The sequence below is a fragment of the Rhinolophus ferrumequinum genome, chromosome 20 (genome assembly GCF_004115265.2).
Source record: "Rhinolophus ferrumequinum isolate MPI-CBG mRhiFer1 chromosome 20, mRhiFer1_v1.p, whole genome shotgun sequence".
NCBI classification, from domain to species: domain Eukaryota; kingdom Metazoa; phylum Chordata; class Mammalia; order Chiroptera; family Rhinolophidae; genus Rhinolophus; species Rhinolophus ferrumequinum.
Window position 1 is genome coordinate 37,377,306 of NC_046303.1, and position 16,136 is coordinate 37,393,441.

Here is a 16,136-nt window from a genome sequence, read left to right on the forward strand (position 1 = left end):
AATGTATGAAATAAAAATTTAAAATGGTTATCAGTGCTTCTTTTTGGCTTTGGGAACGCCATGAAGATTTCTGTACATCTTTAAAATTTTTCATTATTAAAGTTTTTAAGACATGGAAAAAAGTATAAATTATACCTACTACCAAGCTTAATAAGCAAACATCAGTTTGGGAGAAGCCTCTGTATATTCCTCCTAGATTGCATCTAGTCCCATACACCTTTAAACTTATATCCTTTTCCTAATTTTTTTTAATGAATACAACTATTAAAAATAAGATTTAAAATAGCTCTTTAGGCAAATTAGATGTTTTTATTATAATGAAATGATATACCCCCAAAGGCCATAAATACTGTTTTGTGTGTATTTAACTGTATTAGAAATTAAATGGTAATTGATAATAGTATCATTTCTTTATTTAACATCTAGTTTCTATGCCTTTGCATATGTCAACCTGGGCTATAATGAAGAACATTGTTGCTAAGAATGGGTTTCCTGGATTATTTTCAGGTAAAAATATTTGCTTTACCAAATTGTTGAATAAAATGTTTACTTTTACTTTTAAATCTATTACCTTGCTAACTTTCAGCAGGAAATTATTGAAAACATTCCGCATTTATGATCTCCTAAACATCTCTGCTATAAATTTAAAAATGTTAAATAATAGATTTACTATCAGTAAGATAAAATTTCTGTATAAAGTAACGTGGAATAAAATTTCTGTATAAAATAACATGGACTTAAAGTGAGGCGGGTGGAAGTGAGTTTGGCTTGTTCTTTGACACCAGTATGGCACGATGTTTGCTATATCACCTCATTTAATTTGATCATTATCAGAATGAAACCAAATAAATTACATTTAAAAAAATAAGGTAAAATTCGTCTTGATTTTTTTTCTATTTTTTTTTTCAGGCCTAATTCCCCGTTTAATTAAAATTGCTCCTGCTTGTGCCATTATGATCAGTACATATGAATTTGGAAAGGTTTTTTTCCAGAAACAAAATGCTCGCAAACAGCAATACCAGTGATGCTGCTTCAACTTGAAATAACAACCATTGCCAAATAATAAGATGGAGGCTGTTAGGCAAGAATCTTTTCCACCGTTATCTTACAATGATTTTATATCTTTCCTGTAATTTAAATGAATAGGAATTTGTACTTTGCCTCTAAATCATAATCCTAATTTTAAAATAAATTATCCTAATTTTGAGATACTGAAAAAGGTATTTCAGAAATCACAACCATTGAACATTTTTATTAAAAAAAGAAAAATTATCTTAGCACTGAGAGTTTGGTATAGGTTTGGGATTAACTTAATCTTATTGGGAGTGTCAGATACTCAGAACACTGAATTGTCTGCTGACTGGCGTACAGGGTCTAGAAGAAAAATGCCAAGTCTTTATACACATTTAAATCATGTACATAGGTATTTAAGTATTTCAACAAAGTACATAATAGAAGGCGTTCTTTAAATAACACATATACCAAATATTATGTATTAGTTACTCTTTTAAAATTCAAATGCATTAAGTGTAGGTTTTGTTACTGTTTGAAGGCTCCATGTGTATTAGGACTTCTTAAATCAAAGGTATGGCAATTTTTATGAACCAAAATGTAGTCGTTTGTGTGATGCAGATGCTGCTGTTTTTGATGACTGAAGATCCTGTATTATCTCCTGTTTCTGCACAAGAGGGAGGTTCTACCGAATGTATTAAATGTTCTCTTCAAAAACTTGGGTGTACAATGGAAAACCACATTGTATTTAGACTACTGAAAATGTTTTGGCACAGGAAAGTCCTCTCATTCCAGCCATGTTGTAATTCATGTATCACTGGCATTCTCTAGATGACTCGTATTGCTTTGTTCTATCAAATTTGATATATTAATACAATATCAGTCACACAGTATTTCCAAAATTTCCCTCGATGTTAAGCATCTTAACAGTATGCTAGACCAAGAGACTAAACAGGCAGTAGTTTCCTTGAAGAAATAGCTTTTTGTCACTTAGGCTAATGACTAAGTAGCTTAACTTATGACTAGGAATGAAATAAAAAGAATATAATCGCAGGACAGGAAATGATAATTTTTTTTAAACTGGTTTGATTTTTCTGAGGATATACATACTATAAGAAAAAGCACTTTATTGCGGTCTGAGTTTTATGAAAATGTGAAGCATTTTTTTCCCTAAAATAGGTAATATATTTAGGTAAAAATCTTCTCAAGTGTTGCTAGAGAAATTTATTTGTATTACAGTAGAAAAGAGTTTTTATGTTTCACCAGAAATAAAGCTATGTAAGATTTGTATGTAACTTTTTGTGTTTTTATCCTGTGTTGATTTACCTTAAATTTGCAACATACATATGTATAAAAATATAAGTATTTGATTTTAACTTATATTTTCATTACAATGTTTTATAAATTATCACTGTGCTTCTAGGTAAATATTTTCATATAATGTGTGTCTGAACTTTTATCTTGAACGTTGCTGTTTAACAATATTAAATTTAACTTGGTTTTGCTACGCTTCTTTTTGATAACTGATTGGTAGAAAAAAGAACAATTCAGATTTAGAACTATGCTCTCAAAATGGAGTCACATATTTCAATTTACAATCACTTAAAAATACCAGAAGAGAAACTTCTACCTGTACACGCCAGTACTGACCGCACTCGTGGACAATTACCATTTATGACTCAAATAATGTAAATCTAATTCCCTAGTAGTTTCTCCAACACATATTACATACACTGTATCTGGATGGAAAAAAAGCTTCAGCTTTCTTTATACTTAAGTGGTAAATAAGCATTAATGTACTTTGGTTAAAAAAAATTAGCAACCAAAAAGGGATTGGCTAGGAATTGTGTTCTTGGTAATGTTTCTGAAAGGAAGTAGTTTCATTTTATTAATGATAAATTTCCTCACATGCATATTTATGTAAATTTTTAAAAAGAAATGTCTTATTCAAGTATTGTTTGCTACTTTTCATATAATACATATTTGACTTTTGAAAAGAGTTGATATGGAGTTAAATTTTCCTTTTATTTCTTGGAAAATTATTCACTAAGTTTATTTAATCACATAGGACTCCTTTAAACTTTATCCTCCCATTCTTGGGGCACAAATTCCAGAGATGTGAAGAATTTTAGTCTATTATTTTTTATTTTTTTTCCAAAACGAACTTTTAAATAAATTACTGCTCTTATATTTTAATGTCATTCAATACTTGAGACCTTTTATGTGGTAGGTAGGCAGTATAAAAAGCACTGGAGATAAGACGTTTTAGAAACTCACTGGCCTCAAGGAAGTTTCAGAGCTATGATTGCTAGAGGTGTGCCAGTGATGTAATTGAAAAGGTCGGGTATATGGGGATGCGGTAGGCAGGCAGATTGGAAATGTAGTCAGAGGCATTGTGTGCCAATGGAGAAGAAATACGGCAACAGGAAACCAAGGAAGTATTTTTGGTACAGCTCTAATAATTAAAGAGTTGTTAATAAGGTGGTCTGTTTTAAAACAATCTAAAAGCTTGGTTTGGACTGAAATATATATTTTAAAAGGTACCATGGTGCCATGATGACACTGTTAGAATCTTATCTTTCCCTTTCTATCAGTTAAAAAGAAGAAACACCAAAGCTAAATAGAAGCTGCTTTGCCTACATGGAAGAGCAAAGTGAACTAACTTTTAAAAATTTAGGAGCCCTGATGTTCAGAGCAGTAGTCATGTGATATTTCAGAGGCAATCCAATGTATGAGTTGATTAAAATTAAGAGATTTAACCTAATGATAGGAACTTTAGCAAAGAATTTCCTAAGTTGTGAGGCATTTTTAACCACTTGAAAACTTGTATGTAAATCTAATAAAGATGACTTAAATAAAAACTTAGTTTACTTGCATTTTTAAGGTTTCTGTCCATCATAATTTGTAGTGTTACTGGGGGAAAAAAAAACACCAAAGTTCATCTACTCACTGCTCGAAAGCCCATACTGGAGACGCACGTGTTGGGTGGAAAGGAAAGGTTGCTTTACTCCAGAAGCAGGTAGCCTGGGATGACAGCAGACTAATGTCCAAAGACCATCTTTGCAGTTCCGGACCAAGCAGCAGAGTTGTAATGGGGAGGGAGAAGAGGGGCAGTTACAGGGAACTGAGAGAGAAGCCTGTTTCTTCAGTCACAGATTAATGCTTTTTCACATCCGACTCCTGGGCACCAGTAGCTGGTGGCAGCTACCTTGGAGACATTCCTTCTGCAAAACAAACTCGTAAATTCCCAAGAACCTGAAGTTAACTCCTCATGCTTGACAAAGAAACAGCATATCAGCAACACAAAATTATACTGAGAACAAGGGGTGCTGGGTTGAAGAACCAAGATTCTGCAAAATATCTCATAATTGTGTGTCTGACATTTTCTTTAAAGCAAAATGCATAAACTAGACATCTGTGATTCGCATTATTGAAGCTACCATTGTTTTGTGCTTAATTGGCTATACTGTTTCTATTATCTTAAAGTATACTTTTAAATATTTATCCTGGAACCTGCTTTACAAGCAGTCCTTCAGAACATGACTAACATGCTTTCTAAATCTTTAACTATAAACCACATGGCAGCCAAAGCAATTGAAACATTTAGTGAAAGCTTATACCTATCTTAATTAAGAATTATTTAATTCTATTTGTCAAAAACACTTCGGGGCATTAAAATCACAAGGGGCTCAGCTACTGTAGTAGCTTGTTTTTGGCATTCACCTTTTAGAAATGTACATTTCGTTTAATGCTGACATCATCCTGATGGCATCACACAGGTGCTGAGATGATGATGCTTCCATTTTACAGGTGAGAAAACAAACACTGGCTATTACATAATCCAGTCAGCAACACTGCCAGAACCATTAGTGTACTGTGCCACTTCAATAGATGTTGCGTATTCTAACGCATGTCATGGTTTTAAAAAAAATAAAATGTGTTTTATTTGATAGGAATTACAATAAGGATTTCTCCAAAACCATTTTCATATTAGCATTTTCAGTGTTAAGTAATACACGTTTACCACATTTGTTGAAACAGAAGTTCAGTCCACAACCTGAATGAAGTAAGTTTTCCTCAAGGACAAAATAAGACCACCAAATGCATGATACAAAATGTTTAATATACATGCAACAAGAATAATACATCAGGGCAACAAAATATGCATGGAAATACTAGCATGTAATTCAGCATTCTATTTTGGGGAGGGCCTGTGAACAATAAACACCACCACTTAAAAGTAAAGATTGAGACATCAGTTGTTTCCTCATGCACACATTAACAAACTACCTCTATAACTAGTGTGAGATAAACTGTAAAAACCTAACTTCACATTGGCAGATGAATTTTATACCAAGAGCTCCAAGAAAGGAGGAAAAGTTACGATCCTCAGGTGTCATATTTAAATCTGCATTTAGCATGTTAAGATGCACAAGTTACTGTGTCCATTAGACAAATCTGAAAAATTTTACCAATTACGGAACCTTGAATTTCTGTATTATAAAAATGTATGGAAAAATTTTAACAAAGATTTTTTTTTAATTATTGAAGGATAATGTCTAGTTGAGAATGGACCATGAATGATAAATCATTTAAATGTTATTCTGATAGTTGCTTGGAAAGCAATAGTGCTTAAGGCTAGCCTAAAAGTTTTGAAGTTCCCCTCCTTAACCGTTTCTCATTCTCCCCTCCCAAGGCTTCCATCTGTCCTCATTTCATACCTACCTTTCATCCTCCAAGCTGCGTGAAAACTGCTTTGGATACCTCATTCACAATAAGGTGTACAGAATTAAGATATACAGTACCACTGCTCAAGAATATTTGCATGTCTACAAGTAAAGCCTTAAGCTAAAAGAAGAAAGCTCTGAGTAGTTCTGGTACATCTAAGGTTAACTTACTTTAAGGGCTTCCAGACCTCCTTTGTCCCTGAAATGACACTGTTTGAACTGTCTTACATGTAAGACTAGCCTTGTTACTATTTATTATCTTAAATTCCAAATTATGAGAGCAAAGCTCTGAAGACTGCAGAGAACAACCAAACTCCTACATTTCTAATACAAAGAGTGAATGTGGTAAGTTCAGCACTTTTTGCCTCCTCTCAATAAAAATTGTTTTAGGAGGAACATTCTTTCTATATATCAAAGCTACCAAGTTTGAATGTAATGTTTTATTAAACAAAAATACCACTTAAAGTCCCCAATAAGTATTGTAGCCTCTTCATGTAAACAATGTATAAAACTTCTTTGGCACAGCTAATCCATGTTTTCCTCATAACTTACTACAGAAAATATACTTAACACATTTTCTCTTTCAGTATGGTGGAATTTTTAGGGACAAGATGTATAGTTCCAAAAATTGCAAAAACACTAGAAATACAGCTCACAGCTTTTTTAAAAAACTTTTTTTAACCTGTAGAAGTGCAAGGATTTTTAACATTAACTTTAAAATGCAACTAAATGATAGAAGCTGTGAGACATACATGATACAATTCATTGTTGCACACAAGGGAGAAAAAGCAGTACTGTATGCCAGACGTTATAGTTGATTACCCTACTGATCCTAATTTAAAAGCTTCTCAAGTACTTAACTGAACTTGAAATCTTTCCTGATCAAATACTTGTGTGAACACCTGGTCTCTATTTTTTAATGTTTCCAAATTTTGAGGCATATTTAATATTTTTTAATTGATAACTTTTGAAGAAAATTTTGGGACAACAAAGATAAGAAATTTATTCATTTTACCTTACTGGCCTAAAATACTTTCCTTGTGACCCTAACTGCCTAAAGGCACAGTCCTACAAAATTTATAAAATGTTAAATGGAATGTTGATACGAAATAATTGTTAAAGAAAAATTGAGTTAAGTCACTGTGAAACTTCAGCTGAGAATATTCTCATATTAAAAACAAGGCTTTTAAACATTAGGACCTAGGAAGAAATTAATGAAAATGAAATTGGTCATTTTTAGAAATTTTAATCATTGCATAAAAGAGTGAAAGAAAATACTTAGCTTGTCTTTGGAATAAACCTTGAACTCAGTCTCTGGCAATGATGACATATTTAAATATATGAAAACCTGCTGAATAATAAATATGTACAATTTGCAATGGATTATTAAGTTAGAGGATCTCTGAAAGTTTTTTTAATCCTATTCATTTTAAACTTCCTCAGTGACAAATATAAGAATTTTAAAATGAAAAATACCAGGAACATTTTTTTTCCACTCAGAAGTTTACATGGAGTGGACTGAAGGCTAACATGAGTAACAGAATTCCAGACATGCCAGAACAATATAAAATTCCAAAGGTTTTTCCCATCAGTCAAACTTATGTAAATAGAACATTTGCAACAAAATCTTTTGGCTTTTCCATAAAATTTTTCAGGACGGAGTTAGGCCTGGACTTGTCATCTCTGTTGTAGGACTTGCAAGGTAGTCATTAGATTTTAGGCTTGTTAGAGATTTATAACTTGCCACTGATGTTAGAGACCCACATAGACCAAGTAATGAGGGAGTATCTTCTTTACCTGAAAATTAGGATAAAATTAACAAATATTTAATTGCCCTTGAAGAATACCAATAAGGACCTAAAACCATTAAAAACTTTCTACTTTACCAATATTGCATATTCTTGAATATTGTGATGTCAACAGTTGCTAATACATATATGCATATATATAAACACACAAAATTATTACAATGGATTAAAAAAATAACAAGTACATTAAAATCTGAGTTAATATTTTAAAAGCATTGTATTGGTATGGGGGGACGAACTTGTCAAGGCTAACAAAAAACCCTGTGTCCAGATAACTGACTGGGAGGTTGGTAGTTCCTAGCAGAAACAAATTAGTCATCAGGAGCAGAAAATGTAATTTTGTTTTATAACAATAAAGGTCAGTTTGTTTTAAATGTTTTAATATGGAATCTGGACTCTAAACGCCTTCGGATGGTACTGCTACAAATGGTGTGAAGGTAGAAGTCACTGAGTGTCCCCTCAGTGCTGGGCATTGTGATAAAAAGATACATTTAAAAACCACTTCTTACCCACAGGGAATTTAGTGTATGGTGGAAACAGTCACAAACAAAATTATAACAAATGCAGTTAAGTGCAGCGAAAACAGTGTAACTCAAGGGTATTATGGAAGCTTAGAGGAGAAGTATCCAACCAAATCAGCAAGTATGGGTTAGGGGCAATTAGAGAAGTTTCAGGGAGACAGTGACTACTGAACTGAATCCTAGAGGGCATGTACACCCAAGGAGGCAAAAGCCAGAGGGGCTCTGCAGAGGACCAGCATGAGCAAAAGCACAGAGGGGACAATTAACACCCAAGGGAGCTACGAGCAAGAAATGAGATTAGGGGAATGGGTAAAGGCCACAGAAGGCCTTACAGTTCAGGTTAAGGAGCCTGGAAATTATCCTGTAATCGTAATGTGTTTGTACTGTGACTTGAAATCAAGTCTGCTGAATTCAGAAACATTCTTGGTCATATTCATTTACTACGGAGCCAGTGGAGCCTTACAGAAATTACTGCAATTCATACTTTCTTATAGAACAACAAAGTGCTTGGGAAGAAATTTCTAAGACAGGGAAAAATTCTCCAAGTAGATGAAGCTTGGGGATATATGCAAAGGATTGCTTGTCACATGCCAAGTATATAACTGAAGGTAGAAGAAATTCCTCAGAATAGATAAAATAAATTTTGAAGCAACAAGCAATTAGTGTGACTGATTCATGCATCACACAGGATTCCCATTAAGATGTCAAACATCAATTTGTCATGGAACTGTCATCTTTGAAGAGATTCTGTTTAACTTACAGAAGCATGTGATTTAACTGATGAAGAAAATGAATCTATAAATTAGGCAAATAGGAAAGTCTCTGCATAAAAAGGTGCAGGATATTTGTTGGTAACTTGAAAGACATCCCTACAACAGTGGAATATTTTTTTTAGGAAATGGTTCACTTGGCAGAAAATGATATTGTGAGGAAAGACAGTCACTGACATTTTGGTTCAAAAAATCATTCAAAAGACATACACTCTGAACATGAAGAAGTTCTTGACAAATGATTCACGTTTATTTTCCTTCTAGAGAACACTGAAATTAATTTTAAAATCTATGTATAAAGTCTCAAAGAAGCAACCATCAGAAAATTAAAAAAAAATTCATTTATAATAGCATCTAAAAGAATAAAATATTCAGGATTAAATTTAACCAAAGAAGTGGAAGGGTTGTATACTGACAATGACAAAATATTGCTGTATTTCCCCAATTGATCTACAGATTCAATGTAATCTCCTTCAAAAGTTTAATTCCCCATTTTTTTCAGAAATGATAAGTTGATTATAAAATTAACATTGAAATGCAAAGGACCTTGAATAGCCAAAACAATCTTGAAAAAGAACAAAGTTGGAGGACTCCCACATCCTGATTCCAAAGCTTACTACAAAGCTACAGTAATCAGTCTGGGCTTGGAGTAAAGACAATGAGGCACTGGCAGAGACACACAGGCCCATGGGACAGTATTGAGAATCCAGAAATTAACCCACATGTGATACATTTCAACAAGAGTTCTGGGACCATTCAATGGGGGGAAAGAATAGTCTTGAACAAATGGACCAGGGTCAACTGAATACCCACCTGCCAACGAATAAAGCTGTGTGCTTAGATCACACCACACAGAAAAACTAAATCAAAATGGATCGAAGATCTAACTGTAAGACCTACAAACTAGGAAACTCTTAAAGGGAAACCGGTGTGAATGTGCATGACCCGGGCGTAGGCGACGGTCTCTTTGCTATGACTACGACAGTGCAAGCACCCAAAAGAAAAACCAGACAAACAAGGCTTCATCAGAACCTAAAACTGTGAATCAAAGAACACTAGCAAGAAAATGAAAACCAAGCCCTTCAGAATGGGAGAAAACACTTGCAAATCATATCTGATAAGGGTCTACTCTCCAGAATACACATAAAGAACTATTAAAACTCTACCATAAAAAAACAAACAACGCAATTTTTAAATGGTCAAAGGATCTGAACAGGTATTTCTCTGAAGATGATATACAAATGGCCAATAAACACATGAAAAAATGCTCAACATTGTTACTCATCAGGGCAATGCACATCAAAACCATGAAATTCCACTTCACACGCACTAGTATGGCTAGAATAAAAAAGATAATAACAAGTGTTGGTGAGGGTATGGAGAAACTGAAATCTTCCTACACTGCTGGTGGGATTGTAAAATGGTATACTTCAAAAAACAACTTAGCTGGGCCAGCCCGGTGGCTCAGCCGGTTGGAGCTCCATGCTCCAAACGCCAAAGGATGCCGGTCCGATTCCCACATAGGCTACTGCTGGATGGCTCAGTTGGTCGGAGCGCAGGCTCTCAACCACAAGGTTGCCAGTTCGTCTCCCGCAAGGGATGGTGGGCTCCGCCCCCTGCAACTAACAACGGTGGCTGAACTTGGAGTTGGGCTACACCCTCCACAACTAAGATTGAAAGGACAACAACTTCCTTGGAAAAAGTCCTGGAAGTACACACTGTTCCCCAATAAAGTCCTGTTCCCTTTCCCCAATAAAAATCTTTAAAAAACAACAACAACAACAAAAAAAAACAACTTAGCAGTTCTCAAATGGTTAAACATGTGATCCAGCCAATTCCATTCCTGGTTATATACTCAAAAGAAGTAAAAATAAATGTTATAGAAACTTGTACATGAAGGTTCATAGCAGCATCATAGTGCAAAAGTAAAAACAATTCAAACATCCAACTGATGAATGAACAAATTGTGGTATATTCATATAATGGAATATTATTCAGTCCTAAAAGGGAATGAAATATTGATAAATGCAACAACAGAGGTGAACTGTGAAAACATTATGCTAAGTCAAAGAAGCCAGACCAAAAAAGTTATCTATTGTATTATTTCATTATATGAATGTTTAGAATAGACAAATCCAGAAAGACAGAAAGCAGACTAGTAGTTACTGAGGGATGGGGTGGGGAGGGATGACTGCTAAGAGGTACAGGGCCTCTTTACTGGGTGATGGCAGTGTTCTGGTGACTGTCATCATGGTCATGCACTGCCTAGGATGTTCCAGTCAGTGACCACCTGCATGGACGACTGTGGTCCCGTAAGAGTATAATGGAGCTGCAAAAAGAATTCCTATAGCCTAGTAATGTCGTAGCTGTCATAACGTCTTAGCGCAACACATTACTCGTGTGTGGTGATGCTGGTGTAAACCTCCTGCGCTGCCAGTCGTATAAAAGTCTAGCACATACAATGATGTGCAGTACATGATACTTGATAATGATAATAAATGGCTATGTTACTGGCTTATATATTTATTACACTATACTTTTTTCTTATTTTAAAGTGTACTCTTTCTACTTATAAAAATGTTTGCTATAAAAGAGTATACCATGTTACATGGGCAGCAGCCTCACATCTCATGTTTACTATATCTCTCGATTGTATCATTTTCTCTTGTGCTTGATTTAATCTCGTGTTGTTTTCTACAGTAACATGCTGTACAGGCTTGTAGCCTAGGAACAGTAGGCTAGACCATACAGCCTAGGTGTGCAGTAAGCTGTACCATCTAGGTTTGTGTCAGTGCACTCTAAAATGTCTGCATAATGACAAATTCATCTAACGACACATTTCTCAGAACATATCCCCATTGTTAAGAGGTGCATGACTGTATACTAAACACCAATGAATTGTACACTGTAAAGTAGTGAATTTTATGCTATGTGAATTACAGTAAAACAGTTTGTTGGGTTTTTTTTTATTTGTATACGTTTATTTGAGCCAGATTGAGTACATACATTGGGGAGCAAGATCTCAAATGCTCCTAAAACAGGTTTTTAAAAGTCTAAAAGATCTTTTAAAATAAATATAAAAAAATTGCTAAGAGATATGGAAACGTATTATAGTTTGTCAGCATTTTATTTTTCTTCTCTTTTTTTTGTGGTACATTTTGTGGTACATGTATCTTAAAACCCAAGCATCTTAGAGTTGATGAATGGTTACTAGTATTAATAGTTACTAGCATGATACTTGTCACATATGAGGGGCTTAATAAAATGCTTTTTGAAAAAAATGACTTCTCACCCTTTTCTATCAACAATTATAGTGCTATGATAAGCAGTTTGAATTTTATTCTGATTGTCATTGAGAGCCACTGGAGAATTTTAAGTGGGGGTATAATAGTTCCTGATTTATGTTTTTAAAGATCACTGATTTCTGTATGGAAAATGGACTATGAGGAGGCAAGAAAGAGAGGTGAAAGAATGAAAAAGCCATGGCCATAGTCCACCCAGCAGGCTTGCCCAGGTGGCACAGACTTGGGTTGCAATAATGGGGAGGATGGTGAGTCAATGTATATATCACGTGTTGTATGAAGAGTTGACAGGACTTGCTAATAAAACGACTTGCAGTTGTAAGGGGATAGAGTAGAATCTAGGATAATGCCTATGGTGGAGCCATTTATTGCAATGTGAGAAGACAGGGAAGAAACTGGAGGTGCAGAGGAATGCAGGTGCCCCTGAAGTAAGAAATTATCTGTCTCTCCTGAGCTCTCACTACACAGCAGTCGATGTAGAACTGGGATGAAGTAGAGAGAAAAGATGTGAGCACCATATCATCCTACCAGCAACACTTGTCCAATCCAAAGTCACAGCTCTAGCCTATGCTGGGGGTAGAAAAGAAAAGAACTTTGAACCAACTAAACTACTGAAGTTTGAAAATGAATAGGTTGAGTCTTGGAAACTGAAATATAATCATTGAAAGCTGCCTGAAATGTTATGGAATTGGACCAAGATGTTGTTCAAGAAGATGCAACCCAATGGAAAGAGTGGTTGATAAGAGCATAGCTGAAAGTAGTAACAGGAAAAACAGAAGTCTTATGTTTATTCCCCAAGTTTTTCAGAACACTCAGTAAACAAGGTTCCCAAAAGTGACTCAAGAATGAGGAAGTGGTCAGTTGCATCAATAGCTGCTGAGAAGTTTAAGAGGATGAAGACAGAGAACTGATGTTAGCAATATGGCAGTGGTTAATATCACCTTGGTAAAAATCAGTAAGTGATAGAGACACAAAATTGGAGTGGGTAGAAAAGAGTACAGGAAGTGAGGAAATAAAGTAAAAATTACAGATAATCTTTCAAGGTTTGCCACAAACACATGAGCAGACCACTTTTAATTATACTGGTAGCTTAATTCTTAGCATGCTTCACAGAAATATCACTATTATTCTTCAGTAATCCTGTGCAATCAAAATATAGATAGTGCAGGAAAAAGTGATTTTCAAATAGATTTTTTCCCCCTTACCTTCACTGATTGAATTTAATGTGTCTTGTTTTCCATCTCCTTCTTGTGACTGACCTGGATCCAGGGAACTCTGAGAAAGGCTAACTTCAGCTGATAGCTGGTCAAGACTTTGATAACTCTTTCTGTAAAACAAGAGTAAAATACTACTTGAATTTCTTCTCACAAAAAAAATAAAAAGATGTTCTTCAATTTATTGAATTTCTGATGAATTACTCCCCAATGTTTCCCCTAAACTTTGTCTTTATTATGGCTATAATATGATCTCCATTATATAATACTTTTCCCTCTACCATTTTGCAGGTCTATCTTTTTAATTCACTAAAAATGGAAAAGAAAATAATTTTTCAAACAAATTTAAATCTTTACACCAAGTTGGATTATCCAGCTGGTCAAGAAATGGGGACTTCTGGTTATTATCTGTCGTCAAAGGAGCAGAAAAATCTACAGAATACTCTTAATGCAGAAACAAAATCAACATAACAATAATGATCTACTGTCCCCTAAGCACTTCAAAATTCTTCAATGTCTTGATATTTGTACAGATGGTTATTGTATAATAATAACAAATTATTATAAATTCCTGTAATTTAGAATGTTAAAAATTTGGGGTAATAAAATACCTGTTTGTGTTAATATACCATCAAGATAATTAACCTCCTTTCCTCATCTATGTGCAACTGTGAGCCCATTTTCTATTAAGGAAATTAATTAGAAATAAATTATCATAGAGGAAAAGCTCAGTTATAAATGGAAAATAAATGAAGATTTATTATTTAACTGTCCTCATTTGTTTTGTCATGTTAAAACCAACTCAAAAGATATATGCAGCTTTGGTATAATTGACATTTCAAGTAAGGGCACAGAATTCATTATTATTTCCAAATATAAACTATCCAGGGAAATGAATATTTTTTTTAGGTTTAACATCTATTTCCTAAGGTAGTCAAACCCTATCTAATTTCCTAGAAATCTAATATATTCTGTAATATTATAGGAAAGCACATATAGTTTAATGATTTATTACATAGCCATTCTCTATTCATACTCACAAAAGTAGACATACAAGTTTATCAAATGTATGTATATTCAGTAGGAGGGATATATACAATAGGTACCTATGTGTTTTTTTCCTCTAAGAAATGAAATGAAGAATGAGGTGGTGGAATAACTACTAGCTTATAAAGCAAACAGTGTTCTCACTTTATAACATGATGACTTTTCAAATGTCGAGATTATAAAAGTTCTTAATTATATTTTTAAGTAACAGGAAGAGCTATTATTGTAGGAAACTTCTGATAATTATAATAGATAATATGTATATGAGCTATACAACATGTAATTTAAAAAATGATACCCAATATTTATATAGTTCTTAAAAAATGCTAGGTACTGGTCTACATATTTCATACATATTAACTTATTTAATCCTCACAACTACCCTAAGAGGATGGAATTATTACGATCCCTACTTTATAGTAGAGGAAACTGGGGCAAAAAGAGATTAGATTGAACCTGGCAGGCAGGCTCTTATTCTGTCCCCTTAACTACTATACTATCTCATCTCTGGAATAGGAAGAAAAGATTTGGCTTCCTCTTTTAGAAGCTATTCTTAAAGAACAGCCTTGTTTGCTGAGATAGACCATATAAACTATACTATATTTAATCAAATCACTGAAAATTTCACTTGATTTCCATTGAAATCTTATTTACTTAGCTATAGAGGAAAGCAGGAACACAAGAATTTAATAAAGGAAATTATAAATAAGCTTCTCTTCGAAATTATTTTTCTGTGCCTAATAGGTGGAAGGCTTGCTTTTAAAATTGAATGGTTTAAGGTGAGTTTCTGACACTAACTTTTCATCATAGAAAACTTGTTCATTAATGTTACTGATTTTTAAAAATTATATATATAAATTTACACACAAAAAAAATACCCAGAAAAAAAGATTTAGAATTCAACTGAATATTGTAAGGTCTCACAGCACACATTTACAGTAATTTCAAGGACTGTCACCCACTTGAGGGAGGAAAGCTTGTAAAAGCAGCCTCTGATGATGGCAACACAGAATGAGCTTTCTGTGTGACCTACTAAAGTTCCTTTTACTGTATCATACTCCAGATCCAAAGTGATTTGGGGGACCTTTCTACCTTTTAACTTGTCACTTTTGTGAAAATCCTAGAGTTTATAGGCTTTCCTTAACCAAATGCCAATGAATATAGGAACAGAATTTGGTAAACAATGATGTACTGCAGCAATAATAAAAATTCCAAGTCGAAATTAAGCACCTTATTCATAAGATATTAAGAACAGTACCAGACAGTATCTTCTTGCCTGAAAACAACTACAGACCCCCCACCTAGGAAAAGTCTAGTGCAGCTGCTTTTCACCAATGACAAAGAATGGGTTGGGTTTTCACATTCTCACCTGATTTCCAATGCGACTGGCAACTCCATCCGACAAACATGCTGTTGTCATGGAGTAAAACTAACTGCCTATGGGAGCTCTGGTCTTTAAAAAGTCACCACTAGATCCTACCTTAGAATTCTAGACTTATTAACATCACACTGTAAGATTTAAATGTAACCCGCCAGACACATCAAACCAATTAACAGTCTATTACTATTTCTCAGGGTAGAATTTTTAAAATAGTAATAGCTTGATCAAAATAAGAACCCAAGACTGTAGAAGTCATGTACTATGTCTACATAAAAGTTTATAGTTTATGTCATTACATTGTTAAATATAATTTAAATTAAACTTGGAGGAATTACATGTCTTGAGCATTTGAGAC

The 16,136-nt window shown here is 34.1% G+C and overlaps 2 protein-coding genes across 13 annotated transcripts in view; one reads left to right on the plus strand and one right to left on the minus strand.

Annotated features, from left to right (window-relative positions):
• SLC25A40 (solute carrier family 25 member 40) overlaps positions 1 to 3,872 on the plus strand; it is a 34,398-nt gene extending 30,526 nt beyond the window's left edge. For all 9 annotated transcript variants that reach the window (XM_033088130.1, XM_033088137.1, XM_033088129.1 and 6 more), the window contains 2 exons: positions 427 to 507; positions 910 to 3,872. In XM_033088130.1, coding sequence (XP_032944021.1) covers positions 427 to 507; positions 910 to 1,025 — 197 coding nt within the window. In that variant the 3' untranslated portion in view covers positions 1,026 to 3,872. The remainder of the gene's footprint in view (positions 1 to 426; positions 508 to 909) is intronic.
• Positions 3,873 to 6,860: 2,988 nt separating this feature from the next.
• Positions 6,861 to 16,136, minus strand: part of RUNDC3B (RUN domain containing 3B) — a 121,824-nt gene continuing 112,548 nt past the window's right edge. For all 4 annotated transcript variants that reach the window (XM_033088127.1, XM_033088125.1, XM_033088126.1 and 1 more), the window contains 2 exons: positions 13,345 to 13,466; positions 6,861 to 7,535 (listed from right to left, as the gene is read on the minus strand). In XM_033088127.1, coding sequence (XP_032944018.1) covers positions 7,390 to 7,535; positions 13,345 to 13,466 — 268 coding nt within the window. In that variant the 3' untranslated portion in view covers positions 6,861 to 7,389. The remainder of the gene's footprint in view (positions 7,536 to 13,344; positions 13,467 to 16,136) is intronic.